The following is a 26,513-nucleotide window of genomic DNA, read 5'->3' as shown; positions in this document are numbered from 1 at the left end:
AAAAGCAGGGAAAAGAAATCAAACATTTGGAAACTGAGTAATACCCTGCTCAGAAATGACTGGGTTATAGAAGACATAAAGGATGGAATAAAGAGATTCAGAGAATCCAATGACAATGAAAACACTTCCTATCAGAACCTTTGGGACATAGCAAAAGCAGTGCTCAGAGGTCAATTTATATCAATAAATGCACACATACAAAAAGAAGGGCCAAAGTCAAAGAACTATCCATACAACTTGAACAAATAGAAAGAGAGCAACAAAAGAAACCCTCAAGCACCAGAAGAAAGCAAATAATAAAAATTAGAGCAGAATTAAATGAATTAGAGAACAGAAAAACAATTGAAAGAGTTAACAAGACCAAAGCTGGTTCTTTGAAAAAATTAACAAAATTGATAAACCATTGGCCAAACTGACAAAAGAAAAATGGGAGAGGAAGCAAATACCCTGAATAAGAAACAAGATGGGCAATATTACAACAGACTCAAATGAAATTAAAAGAATCATATCAGATTACTACAAAATATTGTACTCTAAGAAACTCGAAAACCTAGAAGAAATGGATGAATTCCTAGAAACACACTACCTACCTAAACTAACACAGAGGTAGAACAACTGAATAAAACCATAACAAAAGAAGAGGCTAAAAAGGTAATCAAAAAACTCCCAACAAGAAAAAGTCCTGGCCCAGATGGCTTCTCTGCAGAGTTCTACCAAACTTTCAGAGAAGAGTTAACACCACTACTACTAAAGGTATTTCAGAGCATAGAAAAGGACGGAATACTACCAAACTCATTCTATGAAGCCACCATATCCCTGATACCAAAACCAGGTAAAGACACCACAAAAAAAGAAAATTACAGACCTATATCCCCCATGAACTTAGATGCAAAAGTCCTCAACAAAATTCTAGCCAATAGAATTTAACAACATATCAAAAAAATAATTCACCATGACCAAGTGGGATTCATACCACGTATGCAGGGATGTTTCAACATTAGGAAAACCATCGATGTAATCCATCACATAAATAAAACAAAAGCCAAGAGCCACATGATCTTATCAATTGATGCAGAAAAGGCATATGACAGAGTCCAATGCCCATTCATGATAAAAACTCTCAGCAAAATAGGAATAGAAGGTAAATTCCTCAACATAATAAAGCCCATTTATACAAAGCCAATAGCCAACATCATCCTAATTGGAGAGAGTCTAAAACCATTCTCCTTGAGATTGGGAACCAGACAAGGATGCCCTTTATCACCACTCTTATTCAACATTGTGCTGGACATCCTAGCCAGAGCAATTAGGCTAGATAAGGAAATAAAGGGCATCCAGACTGGTAAGGAAGAAGTAAAAGTATGTCTATTTGCAGATGATATGATCTTATACACAGAATACCATAAAGAATCTTCAAGAAAACTACTGAAACTAATAGAACAGCTCAGTAGAGTATCAGGATGCAAGATAAACATACAAAAATCAGTTGGATTCCTCTACACCAACAAAAAGAACATTGAAGAGGAAATAGCCAGATCAATACCATTTACAGTAGCCCCCAAGAAGATAAAATACTTAGGAATAAATCTTACCAGAGATGTTAAAGACTTATACAAAGAAAACTATAAGACACTACTGCAAGAAACCAAAAGAGCCCTACATAAGTGGAAAAACATACCTTGGTCATGGGTAGGAAGACTTAATATGGTAAAAATGTCTATTTAAAAAAAAAAAAAAAGTCTATTCTACCAAAAGCCATCTATAGATACAATGCAATTCTGATCCAAATTCCAAAGACATTTTTTAATGAGATGGAGAAACAAATCACCAACTTCATAAGGAAGGGAAAGAGGCCTCAGGTAAGTAAAGCATTACTGAAAAAGAAGGAACAAAGTGAGGGGCCTCACTCTACCTGATTTTATACTGCCACAGTAGTCAAAACAGCCTGGTACTGGTACAACAACAGATACATAGACCAATGGAACAGAATTGAGAATCCAGACATAAATCCATCCACATATGAGCAGCTGATATTTGACAAAGGCCCAAAGTCAGTTAAATGGGGAAAAGACAGTTTCTTTAACAAATGGTGCTGGCGTAACTCGATATAAATCTGCAAAAAAATGAAAGAAGACCCTTACCTCACACCATGCACAAAAAAAGAACTCAAAATGGATTGAAGACCTAAATATAAAATATGAAACGATAAAGATCACGGAAGAAAAACTAGGGACAATGCTAGCAGCCCTAACACATGGCATAAACAGTATACAAAACATTACTAACAATGCACAAACAGCAGAAGAGAAACTAGATAACAGGGAGCTCCTAAAAATCAAACACGTATGTTCATCCAAAGACTTCACCAAAAGAGTAAGCAGATTACCTATAGACTGGGAGAAAGTTTTTAGCTATGACATTTCTGACCAGTGTCTGATCTCTAAAATCTACATGATACTGCAAAAACTCAGCTACAAAAAGACAACCCAATTAAAAAATGGGCAAGGACATGAACAGGCACTTCAGTAATGAAGACATTCAGGTTGCTAAGAGATATATGAGGAAATGCTCATAATCATTAGCCATTAGAGAAATGCAAATCAAAACTACAGTGAGATTCCATCTCACTCCAACAAGGCTGGCATTAATCCAAAAAACACAAAATCATAAATGTTGGAGAGGTTTTGGAGAGACTGAAACACTTACATGCTGCTGGTGGGAATGTAAAATGGTACAACCACTTTGGAAATCAATTTGGCACTTCCTTAAAAAGCTAGAAGTACCATACGATTCAGGAATCCCACTCCTTGGAATATATCCTAGAGAAATAAGAGCGTTTACACGAACAGATATATGGACACCCATGTTCACTGCAGCATTGTTTGCAAAAGCAAGAAGATGGAAGCAACCAAAGTGCCCATCAATGGATGAATGGATAAATAAATTATGGTATGGTCACACAATGGAATACTACGCATCGATAAACAACAATGATGAATCACTGAAACATTTCACAACATGGAGGAATCTGGAAGGCATTATGCTGAGTGAAATCAGTCAGTTTCAAAAGGACAAATATTGTATGAGACCACTATTATAAGAACTTGAAAAATAGTTTAAACAGAGAAGAAAATATTCTTTGATGGTTATGAGAATGGGGAGGGAGGGAGGGAGAGGGGTTTTCACTAATTAGATAGTAGATAAGAACTAATTTAGGTGAAGGGTAAGACAACACACAATACAGGAGAGGTTAACACAACTGGACTGAACCAAAAGCAAAGAAGTTTCCTGAATAAACTGAATCCTTTGAAGGCCAGCGTAGCAGGGGCGGGGGTTTGGGGGCCATGGTTTCAGGGAATATCTATGTCAGCTGGCATAATAAAATCTATTAAGAAAAACAAAAGAGAGAGAGAAGGAAGAACATATGTCCCTTTTCCTGGAGACTGCATGATTCAAGAAGGGGCAGAGGCGGGGCCCCAGGTGCCTTCAGTGAGCAAAGGCCCTTGAACTGCTTAGAGCGAGGTCTGGCACAGAGTTCTGATTGTCATGGCTTAGCAGGGTGGCTGGCACTACTGCTGTTAAGAAAATAGAAGAAATGGTTTGTTTCATGCTAGAGCTGTGTCCTAGTTGCACAGAAAGGACATGTGAAAAAAAGTTAAGACTTGGCACCATTCCAAAAAGCTTTGTAATCCTTCAAATAGTAGAGTGTGGCAATACTCACACCCACACAAGTGAGCGATGCAACCAGTATCTATTTAGTACCCACTGAGCCCCAGGGCCTGGGCAAGTCTGCTAGAATAGTAAGATGAAAAAGCCAATGTCCCGGTGTGGATAGTCTAGGAGGGAAAGCCTTGATAGAGTTCACCCAGACTGAGGCCTCACCAAGCAGGCTGTGTGTTGGGGGGTTTGAGAGGACAGAGTTCCACCCCAAATGCCTCAGGGGCTCCCAGGGGGAGGTAATCACACAGAGGTTCAGGAAAGACTTCATGCAGGGAGGCTGCGTTTGAGCTGGGCCTGGGAATATGTCATGAGGGGGTTGTGATAGTCCAACTAGAGTGAAGAAGTGGGAACACGCCTTCCATACTGAAGGCGTGTTCAAGAAAACTGGCTGGAAGCTCAGAACACACCTCAGGGAACAGTGGGTAAAGGGGCTGGAATAACAGATTGAGTCATGACAAGGAGAGGGGGACTGAAATGCTGAAGTCATTTAGTTGGGAAACGGAAATGGGGAGGGATAAGAGAAGATACAGGCAGACTAGGCAGATGTATATAGTTGTTATTGTTAGGTGCCCTCGAGTCGATTCCAATTCATAGCGACTCTATGTACCACGGAACGAAACACTGCCCAGTCCTTCACCATGCTCAAAATCGTTGTTATGTGTAAGCCCATTGCTGCAGCCACTGTGTCAATCCATCTTGTTGAAGGTCATCCTCTTTTTTGCCGACCCTGTACTCTACCAAGCATGATGTCCTTCTCCAGGGACTGAACCCTCCTGATAACATGTCCAAAGTATGTGTGATGCAGTCTCGCCATCCTTGCTTCTAAGGAGCATTCTGGTTGTACTTCTTCCAAGACAGATCTGTTCATTCTTTTGCCAGTCCATGGTGTATTTAATTTCTTCACCAACACCACAATTCAAAGTCATCAATTCTTCTTCGGTCTTATTAATTGTCCAGCTTTTGCATGCATAAGATGCGACTGAAAACACTATGGCTTGAGTCAGGCACACCTTAGTCTTCAAGGTGACACCTTTACTTTTCACCACTTTAAAGAGGTCTTTCACAGCAGATTTGCCCGATCCAATGCATCTTTTGATTTCTTGACTGCTGCTTCCACAGGTGTTGACTATGGATCCAAGTAAAATGAAATCCTTGACAACTTCGATCTTTACTCCAAGATGCTGCTTATTGGTCTAGCTGTGAGGATTTTTGTTTTCTTTATGTTGAGGTGTAATTCATACTGAAGGCTGTGGTCTTTGATCTTCATCAGTAAGTGATTCAAGTCCTTTTCACTTTCAGCAAGCAAGGTTGTGTCATCTGCATAACGCAGGTTGTTAATGAGTCTTCCTCCAATCCTGATGCCCCATTCTTCTCCATACAGTCCAGCCTCTTGGATTATCTGCTCAGCATACAGATTGAATAGAACGGCGAAAAGATACAACCCTGACACACAGCTTTCCTGACTTTAAACCACACAGTATCCCCTTGTTCTATTCAAATAACTGCCTCTTGATCTATATACAGATTCCTCATGAGCACAATTAAATGTTCTGGAATTCCCATTCTTCACAATATTATCCATAATTTGTTATGATCCACACAGTCAAATGCCTTTGCGTAGTCAATAAAGCACTGGTAAACATCTTTCTGGTATTTTCTGCTTTCAGCGAGGATGCATCTGACATCAGCAATGATATCCCGTGTTCCAAGTTCTCTTCTGAATCTGGCCTGAATTTCTGGCAGTTCCCTGTAGATATACTGCTGCAGCTGCTTTTGAATGATCTTCAGCAAAATTTCACTTGAGTGTGATATTAATGATATTGTTCTACAATTTCCACATTCAGTTGGATCACCTTTCTTTGAAGCAGGCATAAATATGGCTCTCTTCCAGTCAGCCAGGTAGCTGTCTTCCAAATCTCCTGGCAAGGACAAGTGAGTGCTTCCAGCGCTGCAGCCATTTGTTGAAACATCTCAATTGGTATTCCGTCAATTCCTGGAGCTTTGTTTTTCACCGAAGCCTTCAGTGCAGCTTGGACTTCTTCCTTCAGTACCATCAGTTCCAGATCATATGCCACCTCTTGAAATGGTTGAACGTCCACTAATTCTTTTTGGTATAATGACTCTGTGTATTCCTTCTATCTTCATTTGATGCTTCCTGTATCATTTAATATTTTCCCCCATAGAATCCTTCACTGTTGCAACTCAAGGCTTGAATTTTTCTTCAGTTCTTTCAGCTTGAGAAACGCCAAGCGTGTTCTTCCCTTTTGGTTTTCTATCTCCAGCTCTTTGCACATGTCCTTATAATACTTTACTTTGTCTTCTCAAGCCACCCTTTGAAATCTTCTGTTCATTTTGTTTACTTCATCATTTCTTCCTTTTGCTTTAGCTATTCAACATCCAAGGGCAAGTTTCAGAGTCTCAGATGTATATATAGAGAGAATAATTGAGCAGAAACACAGAGAAATAGGCCCAGAGATGTCTAGGGTGAATAAAAAAGAGACATAGGAGCAGAGGCGGTATGGTAGGCAGTCTCTATGGTGCCTTCCCCCACCCCTCCAGTAATCCCCACCTCCTGATATTCATACCTTTGTGTAATCCTCTCAAGTTTGGGCTGGACCTAGTGACTGGCCTCTAATGAATACAATATAGCAAAAATGATGGGGCGTCACATTCGAGATTAAGTTACAAAAAGGCGATGACTTCCGTGCCCTTCCCTCTGTCTCTCTCAGCCTTTGCTCTGGGGGAAGCTGCCATGCTGTAATTAGTCTTATGGAGAAACTGATGGCAAGAAATTTATGTCTCTGCAGGCCCATAAAACAAAACAAGCCTAAAGGGGCACACCAGCCCAGGGCCAAGCACTAGAAGGCAGGAGGGGACAGGAAAGCTGGTAATAGGGAACCCAAGGTTGAGAAGGGAGAGTGTTGACATGTCACGATGGTAACCAATGTCACAAAACAATATGTGTACTAATTATTTAATGAGAAGCTCATTTGTTCTGTAAATCTTCATCTAAAGCACAATTAAAAAAAAAAAAGAAATTTATGTCTCTCCCCAATAGCCAGCAAGGACTTGAAACCTGCCAACAGCCATGTGAGTGAACTTGGAAGTGCATCTTCTGAGCCCTGCCAACAGCCACATAAATGAGCTTGGAAGTAAATCTGCTCCTAGCTGAGCCTGAGCCAGGGTCACCTAACTAAGTACACCTGGATTCTGGATCCACAGAAACTGTGCGATAATAAATGTTTGTTTTTTCAAGCCACTAAGTTTTGGGTAAGTGTTACGCAGCAATAGATAACTAATACAAGGAAGGTAGAGACGAGGAGGCTCATGGACAATGCTTGTGGCTACGCGGTTCCTGGTTCCAGTCTCTTGTGATGCCTGGCTCTCCTTCTAGCCCTTGAGTTCCAAAAGATCCTGGTATCTCTTCCAGTACATTCCCTTTTTGTGCCTAAGGTAATTAGAAGAGGTTTCTGTTATTTAATACAAAACAATCTCTGAGTATGACAACAGCTCTAACACAAAGGAACCTGTTTATCCAACAGTACTGACTAGTGTACTGAACTTACTGACAGATATTCAAGCCATACACACGCAGACACACACACACACACACACACACACAGCCGAAAGAAATCACCTGGTTCTTTATTCTTTATGAGGCTTAAGGTTATAAGAAAATGGTGCCTTATTACAGCCCTTCTCTTCATGGTTCAATGTATCATTTAACAATTTTGAAAAGAATGAATTTGAAAAATTATTTTAAATTACCAGTTAGTCCTTTGGAACTGAGCATTTCCTCCCAAAGCTCCTGGGTGCTGATGTTGACCTAAAGCCAAAGAGGATCAAAACTGTATTACTGAGGGCATTGATGGGGAAATAATTTGTTTGCCCCAGACCTTTCTCAATCTCTCTCTTACTCTGAAATAGTTACAGATACAGCTCAAGCCATTCCTTTCTCCCCAGTCTTCTTTTCTTCTCACCTCATTTCCTGCCTCTCTCCCCAGGAATAACCACCCTCTTAAAAATGGTGGCTACTCACTGGGTGGGCTCAAACCACCAACCTTTAGGTTAACAGTTAAGCACAAACTTTTTGCACTACCCAAGAACCTTTACAGGTAGAAAAGGTGATGAAAATGATAATTACATGAATATGAGTTTAGAGTCTTGGTTGCTTTCCAGAAGTGGATAATTTTCTCAGGGTTTTTATGCATTTTAACCTAACTTTTAGTAACTGTGTATGTAATTGAAATAAACAATACAAAACATTTAATGTCATTAACTCTTCAGTCTTCTGGAGCAACAGAGAAAGAAGGAAACCAAAGACTCAAAGAAGAAACTAGTCCACAGGACTAATTGCCCAGCTGCTGCTACTGACCTTTCTGACCAGGGACACAATAGATGGTCCTAGATAGAATGGGAGAAAATTGTAGAACAAAACTCAAATTCTTAAAAAAAAAAAAAAAAGACCAGACTTACTGGGCTTGTAGAGACTAGAGGAACCCCTGAGACCATCGCCCTGAGATACTCTGTAAACTTTGAACTGAGATATTAATTTTTTTCTTTTTCGGCCCTTTTAATATATTTTATTGCGATACAATTTATGTACAGTGAAATACACAGAACTAAAGTGTAACAGTTCAATGAGTGTCTTAGGCTGGGTTCTCTAGAGGAGCAAAACCAGTAAAGCATATAAATACATAGAGAGAGAAACTTGTATCAAGGAAATGTCTCAAGCGGTTATATAGGCTGGAGCATTCCAAGTCCATGGGTCAGGATAGAGCCTTCTCCTGATTCACGTAGCTGCAGGGGCTGGTGAACCCAAGATTGGCAGGTCAGAGAGAGGGTTCTTGCTCATAGGCTTCAGAGATCAACAAATCCCAAGATTGGAAGGCAAGACTGTAGGTAAGCTGCTAGTTCAAGTCCGAAGAACCAAACGTCAGACGAACAGGAGCCAGTTCCAAGGTCCAGAGCAAGCAAAAGCCCACAAGCTTTGCCAGAATGTCCACTTATATTCAATGCAGGCCACATGCACAAGGAAACTCCCTTTCAACTGACTGGCTACTCAGAGCAGATCTCATCATGGAAGTGATCACAACATCATATGACTGCCAAACCACTGAGAATCATGACTCAGCCAAGTTGACACACAACCTTAAACATCACAATGAGTTTCGACAAAAAACACACACCCTTATCACAATACAGAACATTTCTATCGTCCCAGAAAGTTTCCCTGTGTCTCTTCCTAGTCAATCCCTCAACCCTCACCAAGGTAAACGCTGATTTGTTTTTCTGTCACAATAGTTTTGCCTCTTCTAAAACTTCATATAATTGGAATAATACAGCATGCATTATTTTGTGCTGGCTTCTTTCACACAGGATATTTTTGAGATTCATCCATGTAGTTGTATGTATCAGTAGTCTGTTCATTTTCATTGCTGAGGATATTCTATGGTATGGCTATACCACAATTTACTTATCCATCCTTCTTTTGATAGATATATGGGTTATTTACAGTTTGGGCTATTATGAATAAAGACTTATGGACACTTTTTTTTTTTTATCGTGCTTTAGGTGAAAGTTTACAGCTCAATTTCTCATTCAAAATATTATACACATACTGTTTTGTGACATTGGTTACAATTCCCACAATGTGACAACATGCTCCCCCTTTCCACCCTGAGTTCCCTGTGTCCATTTGCCCAGTTCCTGCCCCTTACTGCCTTTGTCTTGCTTTTGGGCAGCAGTTGCCCATTTGGTTTTGTATACTTGATTGAACTAAGAAGCATGTTACTCACGTGTGTTAGTTTGTTTTATAGGGCTGTTTTATTTTTGTCTGAAAAGTGGGCTTCAGGAGTGGTTTCAGTCCTGAGTTAACAGAGTGTCCAGGGGTTCCTCCAGTCTCTGTCAGACCAGTAAGTCTGGTCTTTTCTTGTGAATTTGAATTCTGTTCTACATTTTTCTCCTGTTCTGTCTGGCACTCTTTGTTGTGATCCCTGTCAGAGCAGTCAGTAGTGATAGCCAGCCAACATCTAGTTCTTCTGGGCTCAGGCTGTTGGAGGCTCTGGTTCATGTGGCCCATTAGTTCCGTGACTAATATTTTCCTTGTGCTTTGGTTTTATTTTTCTTTGCCCTGAACAAGATGGGACCAATACGTGTATCTTAGATGGCCACTCGCAAGCTTTTAAGACCCCAGACGCTACTCACCAAAATGAGACATAGAATCTTTTCTTTATGAACTATGTTATGCCAATTGAGCGAGATGTCCCCCAAGGCTATGGTCCCCAGCCCCTAGCTCCAGCAACTCAGTCCCTCAAGGTGTTTGGATGTGTCTAGGAAACTTCTACGTCTTTGCTTTGGCCAAGTTGTGTCAACTTTCCATATACTGTGTGTTGTCCTTTCCTTCACCAAAGTTGACACTTGTCTACTGTCTAGTTAGTGATTTCCCCTCTCTCCCTACCCACCCCTGTAACCATCGAAAAAAAATTTTGTGTGTGTGTAAACCTTTTCTTCCGTTCTTATAATAGTGGTCTCACACAATATTTGTCCTTTTGTGACTGCCTTATTTCACTCAGCCTCCAGATTCATCCATGTCATGAGATGTTTCCCGGATACATCATTGTTCTTTATAGTTGTGTAGTATTCTATTCTGTGTATGTACCATAATTTATCCATTCATCTCTTGATGGGCATTTAGGTTTTTTCCATCTTTTTGTTATTGTGAGTAGTGCTGCAATGAACATGGATGTGTATATGTCTGTTCATGTGATGGCTCTTACTTCTCTTGGGTATATTCCTAGGAGTGGGATTGCTGGATCATATGGTATTTCTATTTCTAGCGCTTTAAGGAAGTGCCATATCATTTTCCAAAGTGGCTGTACCATTTTACATTCCCACTAGCAGTGCACAGGAGTTCCAATCTCCCTGCAACCTCTCCAACATTTGTTATTTTACATTTTTTTGGATTGGTGCCAGTATTGTGAGATGGTATCTCATTTTAGTTTTGATTTGCATTTCTCTAATGGCACTGGGTTATGGGTTTTTAATGGCTAATGATCGAGAGCATTTCCTCATGTGTCTGTTTGCTGCCTAAATGTCTTTCTTGGTACAGTGTCTGTTCACATCCTTTGCCCACTTTTTAATTAGATTATTTGTGTTTTTGTTATTGGGGTATTAAAAGTAATTTGTAGATTTTAGAGATTAGACCCTTGTCAGATATGTTGTAGCCAGATTTTTCTTTTTCCCAGTCTATAGGTTCTCTTTTTACTCTTTTGGTGAAGTCTTTTGTGTGTGTGTGTGTGCTTCAGGTGAAAGTATACAGCTGAAGTTAATTTCTTATAGTTATGTGACAGTACTTTCAACCCCTATAAAGTGACATTACACTCCCCCTTTCCACCCTGGCTTTCTCGTATCCATCCAACCATCTCCTGTTCCTTCCTGCCTTCTCATCCTGCCTCCGGACAGGGGCCACCCATTTGATCTCATGTATCTCCTTGAACTAAGAAGTCCACTCATCACAAGTATTATGTTTTATCGTCCAATCTAATCCTTGTCTGCAGAGTGGGCTTCAGGAATGGTTTTAGTTCTGGGTTAACAGAGCATCTGTGGGCCACGGCTTCAGGGTTCCTCCAGTCTCAATCAGACCATTAAGTCTGGTCTTTTTATATGAATTTGAGTCCTGCTCCACACTTTTCTCCTGCTCTGTCAGGGACTCTGTTGTATTCCCTGTCAGGGTGGTCATTGGTGAAGCCGAGCGCCATCTACTTCATCTGGTCTTAGGCCCATGGAGTCTCTGGTTAGATAGCCCTTTTGTCTCTTGGGCTAATGTTTTCCTTGCGTCTTTGGTGTTCTTCATTCTCCTTTGCTCCCGGTGGGTTGAACCAATTGATGAATCTTAGATGGCCGCTCACAAGCTTTTAAGACCCCAGACACCACTCTTGTTGAAATCTTTTGATGAGCATAAATGTTTAATTTTTAGGAACTAGTTTCTCTTCTGATATTTGTGAATTGTTAGTTCTGGTTTGTATACGATTTATGCCATGTATTAAGTGTTGTCCCTATTTTTTCTTCCATGATCTTTATCATTTTAGCTTTTATATTTTGGTCTTTGGTCCATTTGAGTTAGTTTTTGTGTATGAGGTATGGATTTTTTTTCTTATGAACATTCTTGTTAAGTCTTTTTGTGTTCATGTTTTCGTTTCTCTTTGGTAAATAAATACCTAGGAAGAGAATTGCTGGGACATAGGGTAAGCACATATTTATAGTTTTATAAGAATTAGCTAGTGCTTTTCCTAAAGTAGTAGTATCATTTTCAACTTTTACCCGCAAAGTATAAGAATTCTAGTTGCTCCACATACCAAAATTTGGTGATGTCGGTCTTTTTAATTTTAGCCACATTAATGATTACGTAGTGGTATATCATTATGGCTTTTGTTTAATTTCTCGAGTTACTACTGGTGTTGCGTAATGTTCTTTTCAGCCATTCGTGTGTCTTCTTTGAGAAGTGCCCATTAGTTTCTCGTCCATTTTCTTCACTAGATTGTTTCTCTTTTTATTATTAGGTTTTAAGAGTTTTGTTGTTCTTGTTTTAAAAAATTCTGGTTATAAGTTCTTTATCAGATATATTATTGTTGTTGTTGTTGTTGTTGTTGTTGTTGTTAGGTGGCCGTTGAGTCGGTTCCAACTCATAGCGACCCTGTGCACAACAAAACAAAACACTGCCCGGTCCTGCTCCATCCTTACAATCATTGTTATTCTTGAGCTCACTGCTGCAGCCACTGTGTCAATCCACCTTGTTGAGAGTCTTCCTCTTTTCTGCTGACCTTCTACTCTGCCAAGCATGATCTCTTTCTCCAGGGACTGATCCCTCCTGACAACATGTCCAAAGTATGTAAGACGCGGTTTCACCATCCTTGCTTCTAAGGAGCATTCTGGCCACACTTCTTCCAAGACAGATTTGTTCATTCTTTTGGCAGTCCATGGTATATTCAATATTCTTTGCCAACACTACAATTGAAAAGCGTCAACTCTTCCTTGGTCTTCCTTATTCATTGTCCAGCTTTCACATGCATACGATGTGATTGAAAATTCCATGGCTTGGGTCAGGTGCACCTTAGTCTTCAGGGTGACATCTTTGCTCTTCAACTCTTTGAAGAGGTACTTTGCAGCAGATTTGCCCAATGCAATGCGTCTTTTGATTTCTTGACTGCTCCTTCCATGGCTTTTGATTGTGGATCCAAGTAAAATGAAATCCTTGACAACTTCAATCTTTTCTCCCCTTATCCTGATGTTGCTCATTGGTCCAGTTGTAAGGATTTTTGTTTTCCTTATGTTGAGGTATAATCCATACTGAAGGCTGTGGTCTTTGATCTTCATTAGTAAGTGCTTCAGGTCCTCTTCACTTTCAGCAATCAAGGTTGTGTCATCTGCATAACGCAGGTTATTAATGAGTGTTCCTCCAATCCTGATGCCCCGTTCTTCTTCAGATAGTCCAGCTTCTCGGATTATTTGCTCAGCATACAGATTAAATAGGTATGGTGAAAGAATACAACCCTGACGCACACCTTCCCTGACTTTAAACCAATCAGTATCCCCTTGTTCTGTCCAAACAACTGCCTCTTGATCTATCTAAAGGTTCCTCATAAGCACAATTAAGTGTTCTGGAATTCCCATTCTTCACAGTGCTATCCATAGTTTGTTATGATCCACACAGTCAAATGCCTTTGCATAGTCAATAAAACACAGGTAAACATCCTTCTGGTATTCTCTGCTTTCAGCCAGGATCCATCTGACATCAGCAATGATATCCCTGGTTCCACGTCCTTTTCTGAAACTGGCCTGAATTTCTGGCAGTTCCCTGTCGATATACTGCTGCAGCCGCTTTTGAATGATCTTCAGCAAAATTTTGCTTGTGTGTGGTGTTAATGATATTGTTTTATAATTTCCACATTCGGTTGGATCACCATTCTTGGGAATAGGCATAAATATGGCTCTCTTCCAGTCAGATGGCCAGGAAGCTGTCTTCCATATTTCTTGGCATAGATGAGTGAGCACCTCCAGCGCTGCATCTGTTTGTTGAAACATCTCAATTGATAGCCCATCAATTCCTGGAGCCTTGTCTTTCGCCAATGCCTTCAGAGCAGCTTGGATTTCTTCCTTCAGTACCATCGGTTCCTGATCATATGCCGCCTCTTGAAATGGTTGAATATCGACTAATTCTTTTTGGTATAATGACTCTGTGTGTTTCTTCTATCTTCTTTTGATGCTTCCTGAGTCGTTTAATATTTTCCCCATGGAATCCTTCAGTATTGCAACTTGAGGCTTGAATTTTTTCCTCAGTTCTTTCATCTTGAGAAACACCAAGCGTGTTCTTCCCTATTGGTTTCCCATCTCCAGCTCTTTGCACATGTCATTAGAATACTTTGTCTTCTCGAGAGGCCCTTTGAAATCTTCCATTCAGTTCTTTTACTTCATCAATTCTTCCTTTTGCTTTAGCTGCTCGATGCTCGAGAGTAAGTTTCAGAGTCTCCTCTGACATCCATCTTGGTCTTTTCTTTCTTTCCTGTCTTTTCAATGACCTCTTGCTTTCTTCATGGATGATGTCCTTGATGTCATTCCACAATTCGTCTGGTCTGCGGCCACTAGTGTTCAATGCGTCAAATCTGTTCTTTAGATGGTCTCTAAATTCAGGTGGGATATACTCAAGGTCATATTTTGGCTGTCGTGGACTTGCTCTGATTTTCTTCAGTTTCAGCTTGAACTTGCATATGAGCAATGGATGGTCTGTTCCACAGTCGGCCCCTGCTCTTGTTCTGACTGATGATATTGAGCTTTTCCATCATCTCTTTCCACAGATGTAGTGAATTTGATTTCTGTGTGTTCCATCTAGTCGCCGTTTATGTTGGTGAAAGAAGGTATTTGCAATGAAGAAGTCATTGGTCTTGCAAAATTCTATCATTCGATCTCCGGCATTGTTTCTGTCACCAAGGCCATATTTTCCAACTACTGATCCTTCCTTGTTTCCAACGTTCACATTCCAATCACCAGTAATTATCAATGCATCTTGATTGCATGTTCTATCAATTTCAGACTGCAGCAGCTGATAAAAGTCTTCTATTTCTTCATCTTTGGCCCTAGTGGTTGGTGCGTAAATTTGAATAATAGTTGTATTAACTGGTCTTCCTTGTAGGCGTGTGGATATTATCCTATCACGGACAGCGTTGTACTTCAGAATAGATCTTGAAACGTTCTTTTTGACAATGAATGCAACACCATTCCTCTTCAAGTTGTCATTCCCAGCATAGTAGACTATATGATTGTTTGATTCAAAATGGCCAATACCAGTCCATTTCAGCTCACTAATGCCCAGGATATCGATGTTTATGCATTCCATTTCATTTTTGACGATTTCCAATTTTCCTGGATTCATACTTCGTACAGTCCAGGTTCCGATTATTAATGGATGTTTGCAGCTATTTCTTCTCATTTTGAGTCAAGCCACATCAGCAAATGAAGGTCCCGAAAGCTTTACTCCATCCACGTCATTAAGGTCGACTCTACTTTGAGGAGGCAGCTCTTCCCCAGTCATCTTTTGAGTACCTTCCAACCTGGGGGACTCATCTTCCAGCACTATATCAGACAATGTTCTGCTGTTATTCATAAGGTTTTCACTGGCTAACACTTTTCAGAAGTAGACTGCTGGGTCCTTCTTCCTAGTCTGTCTTAGTCTGGAAGCTCAGCTGAAACCTGTCCTCCATGGGTGACCCCGCTGGTATCTGAATGCCAGTGGCATAGCTTCCAGCATCACAGCAACACACAAGCCCCTACAGCACGACAAACTGACAGACATGTGGGGGTTATCAGATATATGTATTATAAATATTTTTTTCTAAATCTGTGGTTTGCCTATTCATTTCCTTAACAATGTCTTTGGTTCGCATAGGTTTTTTAATTTTTTTTTTTATGAAGTCTAACTTATTAAATTTTAGTTCTATGGCTTGTGCTTCTATGTCCCTTCTAAGAAATCTTTCCATACCTCAAGGTCATAAAGATGTTCTGTCTTCTTCTAGAAGCTTTATAATTTAAATTTTACATTTAAGTGTACAGCCCATCTCAAATTAGTTTTTGGGTGTGTTCTAAGAGCAGGATTTTTTTTAATAAGGGCAGGATTTTGACAGTTTTTTTCCCCACGTAGACATACAGTTGTTTCTGCAAAATCTGTTGAAAGGATTTATTTTCCCCATTGAATTCCTTTGTCACCTTTGTTGAAAACCAATTAAATGCATAAATACGGGTTTATTTTGGACTCTTTATCTGTTTCATTGACCTATTTGTCTATTCTTATGCCAATTTTTTTTTTTTTATGCCAATAAGACACTGTTTTGATTACTATAGCATTATAGAAAGTCTTGGAATCAGGCAGTGTGAGACCTCTTTTCAAAATTGTTTTGACTATTGCAGGTGCTTCACATTTCCATATGCATGTTAGAGCAGGGCTTCCAACCAGTTTGTTCAGGTTCAAACCTCTGCTGAAAATTTGTATTTGTAACAAGTTCCCAGGCAATGCAAATGGTGTGCTGGTTAGAGAGACCAATGCTGAGGACCACTAGTAGAGTGGTGGTTCTCAAATTTTATTATTCATAAGAATCACCTGGTGATCTTGTTAAACTGTAGAGTTTGATTCAGTATATCTGGGGTGGAAATGCAAATTTTCAGCACGGATTCAAACCAGAATGAACTGATTCAAAGCGCTGTTTTAGAGTCGCCTTGTCAATTTCTGTGAAACTCCGACAGAGATTTTGATTAGGATTGTGTTGAATCTATGGATCAATTTGGGGAAAAAAACTAAAATCTTAACATCGAGTCTTCCAGTTGATAAGCATGATGTTTTTCCCCATTTATTTACGTCATCCTTAATTTTCTCAGCAATGTTTTGTAGTTTTCAGTTTATTAATTTTGCATATCTTTTGTTAAATGTATCCCAATATTCACATCGGAAATAATTAAGAGTTGGATTTACTACCGTTCCCTCACACTTTTATCTAAAAGTATTCTGGATTACATTAGAAATTAAATGCAAGGAGAAATTCACATTCTCTCTCCACTAACAGTATACAAAGAATTTACAGTTTACAGAGCAAGTTAGTTTTTCATTCAAAAACTTATACACAAATTATTTTGTGACATTGGTTCCAATTCCTGCAATGTGTCGGTACTCTCCTCCTTTCCCTTTCCACTCCGGGTTCTCCACGTCCATTCATCCATTTTTCTGTTCCTTCCTGCCTGGTCTTCTTTGGGGCAGGTGTTGTCCATTTGGTCTCGTATACTTGACTCAACTAAGAAACACGTTCCTCACGTGTGTTATTGTTTTATAGGCCTGTCTAATCTTTGGCTGAAAAGTGGACTTTGGGACTGGCTTCAATTTTGAGTTAGACGGGTATCCAGGGTCCATAGTCTCAGGGATTCCTCCAGTCTTTATCAGACCAGTAAGTCTGGTCTTTTTAGTGAGTTCACATTTTGCTCTACATTTTTCTCCCGCTGTTTTTTTTTTTTTTTTTTTCTGTCCAGGACCCTCTATTGTGATCCCTGTGACAACAGTTGGTGGTAGTAGCCGGGCACCATCTAATTCCTCTGAACAGTATAAATTTTTGTATAATGTTTTTTTATTTGGAAACAATTTTAAACTTACATAAAATTTGCAAGTACAGTGTAAAGAACATTTTGTTCCTTGAATTATTTGAAAGTAAATTACCAACCTGATATCTCATCATCCCTGAATACATTCTCCTACATAACTACAACACAACTATTAAATTGGGAAATCAACATTGATACATTAATACTATCTAGTTCTTAGAGCCCAGTCAAGTTTCATCAATTGTCTCAATAACATCCTGAAGAGCAAAAGAATCTAATTAGAATCAGGTGCTAAATTTGTCAAGTCTTGGTCTTCAGTTTGGAATAACTCTCACTCTTTGTTTGATTTTCCAGTCCTTGATATTTTGAAGACTACAGGGCAGTTATTTTGTAGAATGTCCTTCATTTTGGGTGTCAGTTTGAGTTCCTCCTGATTAAATTCAGGTTGTGCATCCTGAAAAGTGATCCTCTTATTGCATCCTATTAGGTGACACCCAATTTCAATCTGTTCCATTACTGATGATGTTTACTTTGATCACTTGATTAGGTAGTGTCTGACAGGTTTCTCCACTATAAAATTATTCTCTTTCTCTTTGTAATTAATAGTATTTTCTGGGGAGGCACTTTGAAACTATATAAATTAAAAGACTGTGGGAAATTACCACTTGTTCTGTATACGTTAAGGGTCTCCATCCCTTTAAAATAATAGGATGCTTATCTGCAAAAAGTGTGGGGATATGTAACACTGGAAAATCCTCTATTAAAGGTCCTTCTCTTTAAAGATGCCATTCTTCCTTGTTTTTACATATGTGTGTGCATATATATGTGTGTGTGTGTGTGTGTGTATATACATGGAGCCCTGGTGGTGCAGTGGTTAAGAGCTATGGCTGCTACCCAAAAGGTCTGAATCTACCAGCTGCTCCCTGGAAACTCTATGGGGCAGTTCTGTACTCTCTTCAAAGGTTGCTATGAGTTGAAATTAACTCAATGGCAACAGGTTTTATAAAAAAATATATAGATATATGTGTATCTAGCTATATACGACAGAAAAAAATCTTGATGCCTTCAATTAGGTAAAGAATTAGACTGATGTCATCCTGGCCCTACAGCTATAGTCCTGAGGAAAGTGATAGAAGGGTTCAGAAGAGCTCCCAGACCCATCTGCCCTCTCATAAGAGTCACTTTCAGAGGCTCAGCTATAAGTCACTGGCAACTCTCTGTGACTGCCTGTCTTCACATTAGCCACACCAGCTCTGGGACCAGGACTCTGGACAGTTGAAGAATCTCACCCATAGGAGCAGGGTAGGTGCAGAGCAGTGCAAGAAACATCTGGACTTCACTAGGCCCTACATTTGGCAGGAAATGAATGAGTAACGTGTGGCACCTTTGACCAGTCTCTGTCTCTTGATGTCCTGTGATTTCTGTCTCAGTCACAGAAGGAACTACAAATAGTCTTGCCCAGAGAGGGGACAGGTTTCTGGGTTGGCAGACCCTAGGGCACTGTTTTCAAGGAGTTTACCTTGTAGAGAGGCAACTATTACACAGGTGCCTCAATGTACACCTACTCTCCCTCCTCCCTCAGCAAATGGGAGCATCTACTTTGAGTACTGTGGGGACAGTAGTGGTTCAGTGGTAGAATTCTTGCCTTCTATGTGGGAAACCTGGGTTTGATTTTAAGCCAATGCACTTCATGTGCAGACACTACCTGTCTGACAGTAGAGGCTGCATATTGCTGTGATGCTGAACAGGTGTCAGCAGAGCTTCCAGACGAAGACAGACTGGGAAGGAAGGTCTGGTGATCTGCTTTCAAAAATCAGCCAACGAAAATGCTATGGATCACAATGGTCCAGTGTGTGTTTCGATGCAGTGGAGATGGCACAGCATTTGGTTCTGTTGTACATGGGGTTGCCGTGAGTCAGAAGCCGACTCCACGGCAGCTAACGACAACACCTGGAGAACTGCACTGTACTCAGATGAGGAGTACACATGAAAAATTATGAAAAAAAAAAATACTGCTAACAAGTGTTCCTACCCTTTAAGAGCTTTCAGGTGAGCTGGGGAACTAGGGCATAAACACATGAAAAGATAAACAATCACACGGGCAACAATGTCAGAGACACCACAAGTAGCATTCAGACCAACCTGGCCGTGTCTGAAGGAGTCTCATCACAACTCTGCAGGTTAGGTATTGTCTCTCCTATTTACATAAAGGATATGGAGACCCAGACAGGTTGAGGAAATTGTTCATATAGCTAATAAGTGGTGGGACCAGGAATTTAGAAATAATTTACAGATAGAATAGACACATATGAAAAGTTTCATAACTCTATAGAGTCCGAGAATATCAATGCTGGAAGGCCCTTAAGGAAAATTCACCCAACATCTTCAGCTACAGACGGGCAAGCTGTATTTAGCCCAGAGAGCTTCTGTGATTTATCCCAAGTCACAAAGTTGGCTAAGAGAAGATCCAAGAACTCCATCAGTTCTGACTTCCAGTCCAAAGCTCTTTCCACCTCCAGCATGTGCTATCCTTAGACTGACGCTACTTGCCCCTTCCCTCCCTTTTTAAAATCACTATGCTTTTAGAGTTCACTTGCAAACTGCTGTCCCACTGAGGACAATAAAAGAAAAATCAGGTGTCTCAAGACCATGAAACTCTATCTCCAAGAGGTGCCTCTGGTCTAAGCATGTATCCTGATGGGTCATGAGTTGACTATGGAACATTTTAAATTTTGTTTTTAAATGTACCCATATTATAGATCATCCGGATGATCTCCTATGAGGAAGCACTCCCTCGCAACTCCAGGGCTCATTCCATCCCTTTAGCATTAACCACTACTTATTATCCGAGATCAAAAAAAGAAGAGGAGACACTGGCTTATGGATTCACTTGCTCCAGGTGCGAATGACATAAGGCACTCTAAATAATAAATACCCAGCACATGGCCGGGTGCTGCTGAGCTGATTCCGACTCATGGCAACTCCATGTGTATCTGAGTAGAACTGCATTCCACAGCCTCTTCAATGGCTGATTTTGGGGGGAAGTAGATCATCAGGCCTTTCTTCCGGACATCTTTGGGTGGACTTGAACCTCCAAACTTTTGGTTAACAGCCAAGCACGTTAGCCATTTGCACCACCTAGGGACTCCGCCCAGTACATAGTACTTCTCAAAACATTTTTGTTGAATAAGTGAATGTTTAAAGAGAGCAGTGGTAAGAGAACTGGGTCTCCACAGAGCACAGAGTTGCAGAAGCATGCCCAAACTCAAAAAGAACCTTTATCATATTCTTGCAGCAAGCTGTAATTATTTCAACAACAAAAAAGTAATGGTCACATTAAATTATGTTGATTCAAATTTTCTTGGTTTTGTAGTTTAATTTTAATGCAAGTTTGGTTTTTATGCTTTTTTTAAGTGCTATAGGCATTTTTTTTTATAGGCATATGAAGCTCATAAACAGTTTTATGTTTACACGTATTTAAGTGCTCAAAAATTTGTCTGAGATAACTTTTTTCCTTTGAGAAGGAAGAATACAACACTCAAGTTTGAGAACAGTGGCAACCAGAATATCAGTTTTATACTGCACTTCCCGCTACACGCTACTCCCCTAGTCCCCACCCTCAATCAAGTGCTGAGGCTTACCTGCAGAGCAATTTCCTTCTTCCTGCTGCCCATGGCTCTGCAAAGAAGACAAAAGCCCTGTTACTGCTGGTTCGAGGCCAGCGCCGGGCGACAACTGACTGCCCCGCTGCGCGGATCTGCAAGTAAGAACCTCCTTCAGACAGTCTCCCGTCCCGTTTAAAGGTGCTTGTAAGTGGCAACAAATAAAGGCACGGATGCAAAATGAACACCCTATGGGGGAAAAGAAGGCTCCAGCCCGAACTCGCCTGGCGGTTTTGGTGGATTTGCTGCCCCCTCCCCACCCCGGAGCGGGCCAGGCTCGGGCTCAGAGCCCGGAGTCGGTGCAGGACAGCCGGTCAAGCACCAGGGATTTTATAACATACTATATAATTTACTTATTATAAACGCCACGGAACTGTTATCCCTACTGTCCCTATGCATTACTGGGAAGCGGAACTACTGCGACTATATCCCGACAGGTACCGGTCAGCAACGCGCTGCCAGAGCTTCTAGCTGTGTCTGAGCGGGCCCAGCCACGGTCGTCATGGCAACCCAGCACCACGCCCAATCTGCCTTGCGAGCATGCGCACGCGTAAGCACCAACCGCTGTGAGTCTAACACGATTGCAGAGTCCGAGAGGCTCTGAGCCCAGCAGAAAGGGAGGAGCGAGTCCCGCCCCTGCTGTACGGATTGGACTATGGGAACGCTCTCAGTGGCTGAAGTGTTTGTCAGTCTCTGGAGGCTTTGCATCCACCAATCGAAGACCCCGTATCTGTACACCGAATCCCTGCGTTCTAAATTCCCGCATCCGTTCTGCCCACCAGGTGCGGTTTGCAGTTTTTCTACCTCACACACCCACGTAATGCGTGCCAGACAAGGGTGGCCCCAGATTTTGAGGGAGCTGAAGGGATTCTCTTTAAGACAAAAGTTACAAAATTACAAATCCAAAATGAGGTAAGAAAGTCAGTTTTTTTTTCAGAATAAGAAAATAAGTCAACAACGAATTACGCATTTTTTAAAGCTGGCAAACACTCATTCCTTTACAGTCTACTCTCAATAAAACAACTAGAGTCGTCTTTTTAAAATACTATTTAGAGCTTGTCCTTCCTTTGCTCTAAGTCCTCCATTGGCTCTCCCTGTCCTCAATAAAAGTCACAGCCCTTACAACAGACTTGACTCTTGCCTCTTCCTCCCTTTTGCATCTTGAACCTCACGTTTAACCACTTCTCTCCAGCTCACTCCTCACCAGATTCTCTGGCTTCTTTGCTATACATCACATATTCCAGACACACTCCCCCTTAGCATCTGACAGTGGCAGATCCTTCTGCCAACACACATTCCCCAGTTATCTGGATGCCTACTCCTTCACATCTGTTTTCGACTGAGTTCTCTAGAGAAGCGAAAGCAGAGAGAGAGAGATTTATGTCAAGGAAATAGTTCATGCGGTTTTTAGAGGCTGTACACCCCAAGTCCGTTGGGGTAGGGAAGAGGGCTTTCCTGATTCACATAGCCACAGGGGCTGGCAAACTAAGATCACCAGGGCAGAGAGCGGGGCTGTAGCAGCCTGTAAAGATCTACAAATCTCAAAACCAACAGGCAAGCTGCTAGCTCAAGTTCCAAGAACCGGAGGTCAGACTAACAGGAGCCAGCTGCAGGATCTAGAACAAGCAAAAGACCCTGCGATGTGAGCTGGAAGTAGGCGGAGGAGGGTAGAGAGATGAAGGCTGAGGGAGCAGTGAGCTGCCACAGGCCCTGGCGCACCAGTACCACTCAGTAGATCCATCATGGGGGTGATCATGCATCAAATTTCAACAGGGAAGTGATCACAACAATATACAACTACCAAAACACTGAGAATCATAGTCAGCCAAGCTGACACACAATCCTAACCATCACAGACCATGCCTTGTCAACTTGGCACCTGTACACATCTCCCCAAAACATACATAAACTCTGAATAAAGGCAATTATGAAGTCATACTTGCACCTAACATGATACAACTAACCTGTGTACAACCGAAAACACACTAGCCCCATTTAAAAACCAACATTTTATAAGTGAAGAAAACAAAAATAGTTGACGCACACATACAAAGGACGAATACTGATAACAATTACAGTCTTCCTTTGTGCAACTGGTCATGTAACAAAAACTGGTATTTAAAACTATCTTCTACCACCCATTCCATATTCCCTTTGCCCTCAGCAAATACCTCAGCTGGTTGTGGTTCTCTGCCTGGTGGGTTGACCCAAACCTTCATTCCTGAAGGGTCTGGGCCATTAGTAGTCATGTCAGAATTGGGTTGCTGTAGTTTTCCATTGACTTTTATCACAGGGCATGGTAGTACTAAGAGATGCCCTAAAGGATCTCCTGTATTCCAGGCATACACTTCTTTACCTCCTTTATGTAATATCAATGCTATTTTCTCTCAGTAATCAGGATCGATCACACCAGCCAGTATGGTAACTCCCTTCTTTGCCTGTTGATCCAGAAGCATAAAGAGCCCGAAGTGGCCAGGTGTCATTCTTAGCTTCCAGTTCAATGAAATCAGTGATGTGTCTCCAGGTGGGAGCATTCCTCCATTTGGGACTAAGACCTCTAGACCTGCAGAGCATAAGGTCTCGGGACAGGAGACAAAAACCCTACCTGTGGGTCACTAGGGGTAATAGTAAGTGGTACCACTTCCATCTTCACCCCTTGATTCCTGGACCCATGAATCCTTGCACATACATCTTCCCCGTAAATCCTTGTCTCCAATTTTCCAATCATGTTCCTTCCAAGTCCCTGCCCATCCAGCCAAACCATTAGCCAGCCACACCCCATGAATCAGTATACAATCGCACTTCTGGCTATTTCTCCTTCCAAGCAAAGTGCACTGCTTGAAGTTCTACCCATTGGGAGAATTTCCCTTCACCACTGTCCTTCAGGGAGGCCACAGAAAGGGGCTGTAGTGCTGCCACTGGCCACTTTTGAGTGGTGCCTGCATATCATACAGAACCATCTGTAAACCAGGCATGAGTTTTCTCTTTGTCAGTCAGCTGATCATAAGGAACTCTCCACAAGGACATAGGTATAGATTGGGAGATGGAAGGTAATGGGACAGGGGTGGAGACCATGGGCATTTGGGCCACTTCCTCACCCAACTCACTTGTGCCTTCAAGTCCCACTCAGACCTGATCTCGTATATACCACTTCCATGTAATGATGGAATGCTGCTGTGCACATCCAACTTTATGACTCTATGGGTCAGACAACGCCCAGTTCATGATGGGCAGCTTAGGCCACATGGTGACTTGGTGTCCCATGGTTAAGTGTTCAGTCTCTACTAAGGCCCAGTAACAAGCCAAAAGCTGTTTCTCAAAAAAAGAGTAATTATCTGCAGAGGATGGCAAGGCTTTGCTCCAAAATCCTATGGGTCTGCACCGCGATTCAATAATAGGGGCCTGCCAAAGACTCCAAACAGCATCTCTATCTGCCACAGACACTTCAAGAACCGTTGGAACAGCTGAATCATATGGCCAAGTGGCAGAGCAGCTTGCACCTCAGCCTGAACCTGTTGCAGAACCTTCTCTTGTTCTGGGCCCACTCAAAACTAGCAGCTTTTCGAGTCACTTGATAAATAGGCTGGAGGAACACACCCAAATGAGGACTATGCTGTCTCCAAAATCCAAAGAGGTCCACTAGGCACTGGGCCTCCTTTTTAGTTGTGGGAGAAGCCAGATGCAATAACTTTTCCTTCACTTTAGAAGAAATATCTCGACACGTCTCACAGCACTGCACCCCTAGAAATTTCACTGAGGTGGAAAGTGTCTGAATTTTTGTGAGATTAATTTCTCACCCTCTAGCATGCAAATATTTTACCAACAGGTCCAGTCATTGACTCTTCTTTTTACAGCATAACGTCATTAATGTAATGGACCAATGTGACATCTTGTGAAAAGGAAAGGTGATCAAGTTCCTTGTGGACTAAATTATGACATAAGGGTGGAGAGTTGTGATGTAGCTCTGAAGTAGGCAACTGAAGGTGTATTGCTGGCCTTGCCAGCTAAAGGCAAATTGCTTCTGATGGTCCTTCAAAACAGCTGTGGAGAAAAAGGCCTTAGCCAGATCAATAGCTGCATACCAGGTACCAGGAGATGTATTAATTTGCTCAAGCAATGAAACTGCATCTGGAACAGCAGCTGCAATTGTAGTCACCACCTGGTTAAATTTTTGATAATCTACAGTCATTCTCCAAGATCCACCTGTTTTTTCCACATGCCACATAGGTGAGTTGAATGGAGATGTGTGTGGGGATCACCACTCCTGCATCCTTCAAGTCTTTGATGGTGGCAGCAATCTCTGCAATCCCTCCAGGAATGCAGTATTGCTTTAGGTTTACTATTTTGCTAGGTAGAGGCAGTTCCAATGGCTTCCACTCGGCTTTTCCTACCATAATAGCCCTTACTCCGTTTGTCAGGAATCCCAATATGGAGGTTCTTCCAGTTGCTGAGTATACCTATTCTAATTACGCATTCTGGAACTGGGGAAATCACTACTGGTTGGATTTGGGGACCCACTGGACCTACAGTGAGACAGACATGAGCTTAGGCTCCATTAATAACCTCACCTCCATATGCTGCCACTCCAACTGGTGGGGCCAGTGATGTTTTGAGTCTCTTGGAATTAGTGTCAGGTCAGAGCCAGTATCCAGTAATCCCCCAAAAGCCTAATTATTTCCTTTTCCCTAATGAACAGTCACTTTCATAAAAGGCCGTAGATCCCTTTGGGGAAAGCTGGGAGAAAGATTAACAGTATAATTTTTGGGCAGTGTACTGGAGTCCTTCCTCAAGGGGACCTAGGATCCCCTTCAAACAAGGGGTTCTAGATATTTAAACTCACTGAAGTCTGGGAATTGATTAAGGAGCTGTAACTCTATTCTGGTGATTTGAGTTAGACTGCTGTTCACTTGACCTAGAATTCATGTGCTTGCACAGATCAAATAAATATTTAGATTTCCTATGTATTTCACTCCTAGGACACCGTGACTATGTAGCCAATGTCAATGCCATAAGTCCATAGGAGTCAAACTATTCTGATTACTGCTTTGACTTTGCTGTCCGTTATGGTAATTGTGCCAACCTTGTCTTTGTTGATTGAGTATGGTCACTTGGCCCCTACCATCATGGGCTTCAATCAGCCCATTGTGGTTAGGTGTCTTAACTCAATTAAGGCAGTCCCCACTGTCAAATCTGACTTACATAAAATAACGATCACAGCAGCCTTCAAGGATGCTGGGGCTCCCTTCACAAATCTTTTCCTCACTGTTATGGTAAAAGATGTGTCCTCTGGGCACTCCATGTGTGGGTCTGTGGGTTTAACCTGACAAATCCAGTCTAGCATGCCAATTTCCCTAAGCCTTTGGCTACATTATTCTTCTACAGTTTACCAAGGCAGGTCTGGTACTTCAACTTGATTTAGTGTAGGTCACCGTGTAATCCATGCTTCAGCAACCCAACCAAATAAACTATTAGATCCTTTCCTAACTTCTTGAGCTG

General features: G+C 41.4%; 1 protein-coding gene across 1 annotated transcript in view; it reads right to left on the bottom strand.

The window, feature by feature from the left end:
• NME9 (NME/NM23 family member 9) overlaps positions 1 to 21,512 on the bottom strand; it is a 52,422-nt gene extending 30,910 nt beyond the window's left edge. The window contains exons 1-3 of the mRNA XM_010599490.3: positions 21,459 to 21,512; positions 20,997 to 21,033; positions 7,489 to 7,546 (exon numbers count right to left, since the gene is read on the bottom strand). Of these exons, the coding sequence (XP_010597792.1) occupies positions 7,489 to 7,546; positions 20,997 to 21,029 (91 nt within the window). The 5' untranslated portion in view covers positions 21,030 to 21,033; positions 21,459 to 21,512. The remainder of the gene's footprint in view (positions 1 to 7,488; positions 7,547 to 20,996; positions 21,034 to 21,458) is intronic.
• Positions 21,513 to 26,513: the final 5,001 nt, after the last annotated feature.

The sequence above is a fragment of the Loxodonta africana genome, chromosome 26 (genome assembly GCF_030014295.1).
Source record: "Loxodonta africana isolate mLoxAfr1 chromosome 26, mLoxAfr1.hap2, whole genome shotgun sequence".
NCBI classification, from domain to species: domain Eukaryota; kingdom Metazoa; phylum Chordata; class Mammalia; order Proboscidea; family Elephantidae; genus Loxodonta; species Loxodonta africana.
The sequence above is the reverse complement of the archived record's forward strand: the minus strand, read 5'-3'. Positions and strand labels throughout refer to the sequence as shown.